The 9,423-nt window shown below is 30.2% G+C and overlaps 1 protein-coding gene across 1 annotated transcript; it reads right to left on the reverse strand.

Annotated features, from left to right (window-relative positions):
* Positions 1-6,038: 6,038 nt before the first annotated feature.
* Positions 6,039-7,340, reverse strand: LOC103487870 (ethylene-responsive transcription factor RAP2-1). Its single transcript, XM_008446377.3, has one exon. It carries the CDS (start codon positions 6,723-6,725, stop codon positions 6,297-6,299), a length of 429 nt encoding a protein of 142 aa, XP_008444599.1. The 5' UTR covers positions 6,726-7,340; the 3' UTR covers positions 6,039-6,296.
* Positions 7,341-9,423: the final 2,083 nt, after the last annotated feature.

Here is a 9,423-nt window from a genome sequence, read left to right on the forward strand (position 1 = left end):
CCACGTAAAATCCTTTCTACCATTTTCACTCTCACTTTTATCCCACACTCGACCCTTCACCCTCTTCCTTACTTACCCATCCATTTTCAAATTTTAAACATTAAACATATTACATATGCATGCACCCAAACTTCCCTTTCTTTTTATACCCTTCTTTAATTTCATCTCTTTACTCTTCATATTTTAAACTTCTTTTTTTTTTTTTTAATTATTGTTAGTAGTAAGTTTTCAGCCGTTACCATCTATCAGGATATGATTGACTTTAGATTTTGATAATACCTAACAACATCATCAAAATATAATAGTACTGTAGAGGGACTCACCTACTGATACTAGCGGTGTCAAGAAACATTGGACCTCCTCACTATATCGAGTGGCAATAGTCAAGTTTCATAACAAATGTGTGGTATTTTTGTTACTCTTCTTATTTCTGTATTTCGATGTGAATAACTCTTTATCTTTGTTTAAAGGAGCAAAGCAACTTGAGCTAAACTAAAGCGAGAGGAAGAAGAAAAGAGTGAGTTTACCAACGAGAGGAGTGTAGATAGAGACCATAAATCAATTGAGTGGGAGAGGTTAGAATACGACTTAATAGGTTAGTGGTAAGCTTAACATATTGTGACAGTGGATGTCTCTTCGAGCAATGGTATTTGTAACTGCCATAAATGTAATAACAGACAGTTTCATAAGTTAAAGATGGACAATTACGAGTCTAACTAATAGTTTCGAAAACTAATTTAGCCTATAAAATTTTAATCAATAATAGGGTTCCTTCGTTAAAGTTAGATTTCATTTGTAATTTTACATTCATATTGCTTGCTAGTAACACAGTAGGCTAAGATATGGCTATTCATTCACGGTATTACTGATTTATCATTCTTTGAATTACTATTAATTCTATTTATCATTCTCAAAGACCGTTCGGATCAACAAGAAAAAAAATATTTTTACACAATTCATTTTTATTTAAACTTCTTAGATAAAAAATACCTAAAATATATTTTAAGAATGTTTTATTAAACACATACATTTGTCCTAAAATAATTTATTCCAAGACCATTAGTGTATTTGTCTGGTTACGCTCTTCGTACTCAAACAAAATAAGTCAAACATTTTACACGTGATAATTATTTTTATACATATACAAAAATTGAAGAATATGGTTGATTGGTTTTTGCCCCAACTTAGACCATTTTTCTATGAAAAAAATACTTAAAAGTATTAGGAGGCAGCAAAATTTTCTGAAAAGAGGAAGAAATTAATAGAAAATAGATATGTATATTCAATAATAATTTAATTTAGTGACAACATGTTGAGTTTATAATATTGTGTTTTACACGTTTTCATTTACAAAAATGAAGGTTATTTATATGGACCGACTAAATTAAAGAAGTTTCATGTTTCTTATCCACAAAGGATCAAAATTTAATGCGCATGGTGAAACTATTAACTCAATTTTATTCCTCCTCCTTCAATACGAAATTATCAAAATTAGAAAACACAAAAATAAATTTCTCACTAAATATTTTCCTAACTAAAATTTACACATTCTCTCTCTCTCTCTCTTTTTAATTTAGTAATAGTTTACAAACAAAAATGTGTCATTCAATGTAAAATAACTAAATTTTATTTCTTTTAAATACCAATAATTTTTTTACATATTTATTTATTTCCTTATTAACACCCATTTTCTGCAATATATTTCAAATTAATGTTTCCTTCCTTTCGTGAGATTTCATTCTTTTATACTAAGTTTTAAGTATAGTTTGAATGTAGTAAAATATTGAAAAATGTTATAATGTTGCATGCAATTTGATATATGGCACAAACTGTCGAAATATATAGTGTTGTATATACTAAATAAAACTTATTACTTATCTATCTATTCTTGCTTTCATATAGGGGGAAAAAAGTAAATAGTTGGTAAGGCTGGGAAAGTAAGTTGGATAAAACTTTTGTGTAAAACTAAACAAGAACATTCATGTAAAAATTATAAAGCATTGACAACTATGTCATTATAACTATTTATTTAGGCTATATGCATAAAAAAAAAAAAAAAAAAAAAAAAAAAAAAAAAAACCCTTGGACGTAAGGTGTTTACTTAATTATGCCATTGATTATCCTAAATCAAGGGCTTATAATCAAAGAAAAAGATAATCTTAAATCGAGAGCCCGCATTAGATTAGGGGGACTAATTCAGTGGGCTTATGGTAGAGCCCAATATCAAAACTTCATACTTGATAATTAATTAGGGTAATTCATAGATAACACCCTTTACCTTTACCATAATAAATAATTGATTAGCCAAGCAAAATTGTCAATGTCGATAAACTTGTATGAACTAAATCTAAATTTTTTGCAAAATTTTCTAGTATAACGGCTATCTTTAATTTCTTACCATCAAAGTAAAATGAAAACAAATTCAAAGCCAATGGAGGTGGACTACGACACTTGAATTGAAGCCATTTTCAAACCGAAGTTGAGTATAAAGAAAGTAGTTTCCTTTTCCAAAATTTCCGTACTATTTAGAAAAAAACAAATAATAATAATGATAAAAGAACCCCCTCCCCACACATAATTTCCCATTAGTTAAAAGCATAGAGAAAAGAAAGGAAAGGTGTCGATGAGATAGAGAGGAAAATAAAACCCAATAATTATACACCTATATTACATTAAACTAAAAATTACTAAACAAAGAAAGAGAGAGAGAGAGAGAGAGAGAGAGAGAGAGAGAGAGAGAGAGAGAGAGAGAGAGAGAGAGAGAGAGGGGCAAAGGACCTAAGGAAAAGTCAATAAATGGGTCATTTTGACATATTCAATCTTAACCTTCTGTTTTTTTCTTCCTTTTTTTTTATTTTGGGTTATTGGAATTGGCTTTAAGTAACTTTATTTTTCCATGCTCTGATCTTTATTTTGCTTGGAAACCTTTTTAGCTAGGAAATTCATGGAAAGTGATTGTTGAAAATTCAACACTAAAAAAAAAAAAAAAAAAGAAGAAGAAGAAGAAGAAGAAAGTGATTTTAATTAAGAATGAGGACAGTGTAGTGTAGTAGTAGGAGAGGCATCATTGTTATTTTGTTGATGGTCTTCAAATATATTCCAAAACAGATTTTGTTGGGGCCAATGACTTTACATTTCCACACTCCAATATTTTTTCTTCACCCCTTTATTTTCAAATATACATTATATAATTTCTCTCTTTTTTTTTCCCAAGAAAGTTAGGGAAAGTTGCAAGGAAAGGGTGAGAATTAGGTCTTGTCATGTTAGGGAAAGTGGGTGCATTTTGGTACTCAATTTTATATATATATATATATATATATATATATATATATATAATAAAGTTAATGCATTTGTGCAGAAAAAAAAAAGTGGCTTTTTTTCCCCTCTTTGATTTGAATGGTAAATGGATGCCAGTCCAAATGATGGTATACCACTGCTAAACATTCCTTTTTCCTTTTTCTTTCCTTTTTTTTTTTTTCTTTTCTTTTCTTTCTCTCTTTTCTTATTCTTTTTGTTTCACAAAAAATAATTTTCAGTTCCACAACCTCTCTTTCTTTTTGATTGATATAATTCTCTTTGTTCTACCCTATCATGTCCTCACCAATAATTCAAACATATAAGACACCACATCCCCATCTCTTCTTTCAACAGTTTTTGCTCCCCATAATTATTGATCCCCCCATTTTTGTACTTGATCTATATTCCCCCCCTCCCCCCTTCAAACCAAAAAAACAAAAAAAAAAAAAAGAAAAAAAGAAAGGGTCTCTGATGAACCATTTATCAAGGTTTTTATCTCATTCTAGTGAATGGAAGGAGTCATTGGTAATAGATTAAACAAAGTTTGTTAAAAAGGATAGAATAGAAATAAGAATGAAAAGGAGGTCTCCATAATGTATAATATTGCGGGGGGTGACACTTATGAGGATGAAGAATATTGTGGGGGTGAAACTGAAAAACATTAAAAAAAAAAAAAAAAAATAGTTAAAGAGTTATTGCATTTTGGAGTATATATAATATAGTATTTGTATTTTTATATGAAATTTCAACGCCGCCCAAACCAATCATCATTATTCATAAGGCCATTCGCCATCCACACGTGTCACTCTCTCCTTCATCATTGACTTCTTCCACAACTTCTCTTCTCTTTCCCAATCTCTCCATTTTTTGACCCTCAACATATTTTTATTTTCAATTATTTGCTCATCATTTCTTCTTCTTCTTCTTCTTCTTCTTTTTTTCTTTCGTTATATAATTCCAACATTATTTTTATTTCCCTCCCTTTTTTTCTTTTTAAATAAGAACTTAAACTAGTTCCATTTTTTCAAACATAATAGTTTAAATTAACTTATTTAAGCTTTTCTCTTTCTTTCTTAACTTGCACTCTCAAACGAAAAATTTTAATTTGATTTTCGGGCAATATTATTTCATCCTCTATCCTTTAGATATAATGACAAATGAATTTATAGATATAACATAAGTTAAATCAAACAACCAAAATCTATTGACAATATACTATATAGATGATGGAGTTAGAATTTATTAAAAATTAATTTTGTTATATTTTGTAATTCTTTAAATTAATTCTAAAAGTGCTACCTACAAAATCAATTTGCTTCACTATCTATGCTCTACTATCATTTCAAAAAACGATCTAATCTTTGAAAACTTAGAAAATGGTTTTCGAAAAACAACTTCTTGTCTTTAAAATTTGATCGTAAGTTTTAATTTTGTTTTAGATAGACGAAAAGGATTGAGAAGAAGTATAAGTAAACGTTATAAAAAGTAAAAAAAAATTGAAACAAAACCGTTATATAAGAAGAACTAAAGAGTTCGGGGAAGAATTAGTCATTAGAGAAGATGACAATCTTCATCAAATATCATAGAGAGAAAAGGTCGTTTAGTTTGATGTCAGCCCAATAAAAATAGTTGGGCTCAATGTGGTCTCATGGGCCATGCATTTTGGGCTTAGCTGAGAAATTCAAGATAAATAATTAAATACATACAAACATTAATATGCTTAATAATTATTTATAAAATCTCAATCATTATGATCATCCATATTGAAATAATAAAAAATTTAAACTAAATAATATATAAAGTGATGGTTTGTTTAAATGGTCACAAACTTATCCATCCAATCATGTAATTTTTCTTTTGTGCCTAAGGATATCCAAATTTTCTCATCAACACTTTCTTTGGTCTTGTTTATAAACAATACATCAAACTATTCATAAAATTGAATACTTGAAATATACCAAGGAAAACAAATCAAATAATTGTTACATTACTCACCTCAGCAAGATTCAATTGTTTTTAAAGAACATCCTGAGAACAAGCTTTGATTTATTAGAAAATTTAAAACCTCATGATAATTGTTGTTTAGATCGTTTGCCACCTGAGAAATAGCTAAACGTTGTAGAATGTTTAAAGATATTTATGGGTAATTAAAAAAAAAAAAAAAAAAAGGAATGGGAGTTATATTTTAAAATTATAATAATAGATGAAGCAATAAGATAAAGGAAGAAATTTAAAATAAAATAAAAAGAGAATGCCAGCTAAGTGGGAAGTGGTCGGTCGGGTTTATGAAGTTTGCGAAACTCCCAAAAGAAATTTGTTAAAAAAAACAGTGTTTGGTGTTGTCAGCTCAGCCTTCACCTTTGCCGATGTAAACTATATAATATAATAAAATTAAAACATAAAAATACCACCGACCTTCTAGAACAAATATCCGTTTCCGTTTCCGTTTCCGTTTCCGTTTCCCAAGCAAAACATCTACCACGACGACGGCGACGCTTCGATTTGTGGACTCCACACGGCGGCCCCTCAAAATACTAACTCATCCTTATCTTCTACTTCTTCTTCTTCTTTCTTCTTATCAAAATTTTCACCAATCATCGCCGCATTTTCCTTTATTTTGATTTTTTTTTCCCCTTTTTTTCTTTTCTCTTTCTTTTTCATCTCTTTTCGAAAGAACACCCATTTTTCCGGAAGATGTAAAAAAGAAAGAAAAAAAATCCATACTAATCACAAGAAAATAATGCAGGAAAGATAACAAATTAAGATAGATTACTGTAGGGATCGATCAACATATTTGGTTTACCATCTCCCCTGTTTACAAATTCGAAGCTATATTTTTAGATATATAGCAAATCAAGAAGGGAACCATATGGGTCCATTCCAATTTTAATTTCCAAAATCCCCAGGATTTGAATCTCTTTTCGGAGTGGGAGATATGGGAAAGAAAAAACAGGGGGTAAATACAGAAGTGGAAAAGGCTATGAAACAGTGATCGTCGATTAATCTTCATCAGAGCTTTCTGGGTCTGGAAACTGGTTCAAATCGGGCTTGTCGGAGATGGGTTTGGATTGGCGGAGAGAAGTTTGATGAGCGGCGGCGTCCACTCTGGCACCGACCTCAATCGCTCTTTTTCGAATTGAAGAAGGTGAAACGTCGAGAAGCTGGTGATCCATGTCTTGTAAAATCAGGTCCGGAAAGTTGAGACGGGCGGATGGGCCTCGTAAGTAGAAGACTGCGGTGTCGTAGGCTCTAGCAGCGGCGAGAGGGGTTGTGTAAGAACCAAGCCAAATCCTAGACCTCTTGTTTGGCTCTCTGATCTCGGCTACCCATTTTCCCCATTTCCTCATCCTAATTCCTCTGTATGGCTTCTCTTGTCGCCCCGATTGCTTGCGCTTCTCCGGAATAGTGGTGTCTACGGACTCTTCCATGGTATGAGTGTATGAGAGCAAATTATAGAACAACCATAGTATGGAATAATATAGAAAGAAAGAAAGAAAGAAAGAAAAGGATTATGAAGAGACCAAGTCCGGAAGGAGAGTGAAGGAAAAGTGGAAGAGAAAGACTTGGAATTGGAGTACTGGAGGGGTCGGCGTTTGATAACAGGGGAAGGAATGAAGTTGGGTGTGTGCGTATTTGTTTTATATGTAAAGAATTAGAGGAAGAGAGGGAGTGTGTGAAATAGAGAATTGGTGACGGCCACCACGTCGTCGAGAGGTGAAGGGACAAACTCAAAGATGGCCGACAAATTCAATCGTCTGTCACTCTGTCTGTCTGTCTATCTAATCCAACAATTTGATCTCTCTCTCTTTTTTTGGTACTTTAGTAGAAAAAAAGAAAGAGGAAGGAATTGCAAATTGCATAATTATTTTATGGAGCATCCATGAACTAACTAAGGTAAGCTTAGGAGGATAAGGAGAGAAAAATAAAATAAGAATCCAACATATAGGGGGGAGGGGGGGATGGTGTCACGCATGTGAGGAGAGGATTAGGATTTCCCCAAATTTGCTTTGCGCCTTTACAACGCAATTCTCTAATCCACAATTTCAATTCTAAATTTTTATGCCTTTCTATTTTCTATGTCTATTGTAATTAAGGTTTGATCAATATGGATATTCTATCCTTAAGCACAATTTAAATTTTGGCCAAAAACAAACTAACTTCAATTTTATTTTTTCAAACACAAGACGAGATTTAGAGATTAAAAGAAACGGAGAATGATGAACCATGAGCCAACATCCTATAAGGCTTACTCAACTCTTAAGTCTCTTCTCAAGTAGTTTGACAAGTATCCCTATCGATCAATCTCCATTTCAGTTATGTCGTTTTTGTCAATAAATAAATGAAATATTATTGTAAATGACAAAACCGTTGAAAATAATCAATAATCGACACTAAAGCAAATTTTGTTATACTTGATAAATATTTTGATTCATCGTGTAGTATTTAAAAATGTAAAAAAAAAAAATAATAAAGCAAATGTAGATTGAATGAAATTTTCTCTACCAATGTTTAATTACATGTTAACATCTATATGAAGACTCTATGGTTTGATAATATTTCTAATAGTTAATTAAAAGAAAAAAGGAATGTATTGAATATGTCTTTTTTTTTTCTTTTTAAGAGATTGATCTATGAAAATGATGGATGATGGTCAAATGAAGCTCAAACGATAATTTACATATATACACACCATAAGTTTAGATGAAAAATTGATTTAGGATTGTGACAATGATTGAAGTAAAAAATGATAGGGAGCATAGAGAATTGAGTAATTTGGATGATGAGAAGAATCATATGATATGATATCATTCATAAGCCATTGTTTGCGCATAAAACAAGTGGGTATATATATATATATATATATATATATAATTTTAGAGTGATAGAGAGGGGGGGGGGGGGGGGGAGGTCGGTGGTCTCCGGTGGATGGGAGATATATATATATATATATATATATATATATATATATATATGGAGAAGGAGAAAGAATGGCTTTTCATCCACGCAATGAAGATAATAAGATGGAACCTCATTTACGCCAACTCCTTTTCCAACCTTTTCCTTTCCTAAACGTATGTTTATATATATAAACTTAATTTAATTACATGCTTCATTCTAAACTTTACACTACAAATTTCTTTTTCTTTTATCTGTATATGTATATCATTTTTAAATATTATTCATATATTTTTAATATTATTATTATTATTTGTGGTTTTATGGAATTTAAAATATATCCATACGCTTGAGGGGAGGAAGGGAGTTGAACTCTTTATCTTTCTTTACTTTCTATCTTACAAATTGAACCTCTAAATTTTACACTAATTGTAGAAATTGGACTTATATTGATAAAATTGGATCCCTAAAATTTATACATTTATATAAGTTTGAAGTTCTAATTTGATCCAATTTTAATATTTATACAAGTTTATATAAGCTCGAAGGCTAAATTTTTAAAATTGAAATTTAAAGACATAATTACAACTACTACTAAACTAATTTATTAAAGTGAGGATGATCTAACAATAATCGATTTATACTCATCTACTCGCATGTTTAAATTTATAACCCAATAGTTTGTATTAAGGCATAATCTTAACCAACAATACAATTTTGCAAAAAGAAAAAAAAAAGTATAATAATAAAATTCTTAAATTTAAAATAAAAAAAACAAAACAGAAATTGTGAAAGATGAATATTTAAAATTACAAAAAATTTAACCACACTAAAGTTTGTAGAACTTTAATCCTTATAAGTTAAAAGGATTTCAAATATTTAAGTTAGGAACATTGCGGATCCAAATTTCCAAACTTGTGGATATGAAAATTAGAGTTTGATGAATAAAAATGAAAGAACAAATTTAAATTATAGTAATTAATTACTACATATCATGTGGATTGGGTACACATCTAATCCAAATTAAAATAGTGGACGTGGATGTGACATACGAAATAGAAGGGGTTGAGGATAACGAATCTAATTAATGATCATATTAATTAATTAGTTTCATTTAATCAATGATACATATTAGTAATAAGATTATTAAAGGTAATTAATTAATTAATTAATAAATTAATAAGTGCATTGTTGGTGAGGCGGCACCTAAACTAACACAAAACTAAGATT

The sequence above is a fragment of the Cucumis melo genome, chromosome 3 (genome assembly GCF_025177605.1).
Source record: "Cucumis melo cultivar AY chromosome 3, USDA_Cmelo_AY_1.0, whole genome shotgun sequence".
NCBI classification, from domain to species: domain Eukaryota; kingdom Viridiplantae; phylum Streptophyta; class Magnoliopsida; order Cucurbitales; family Cucurbitaceae; genus Cucumis; species Cucumis melo.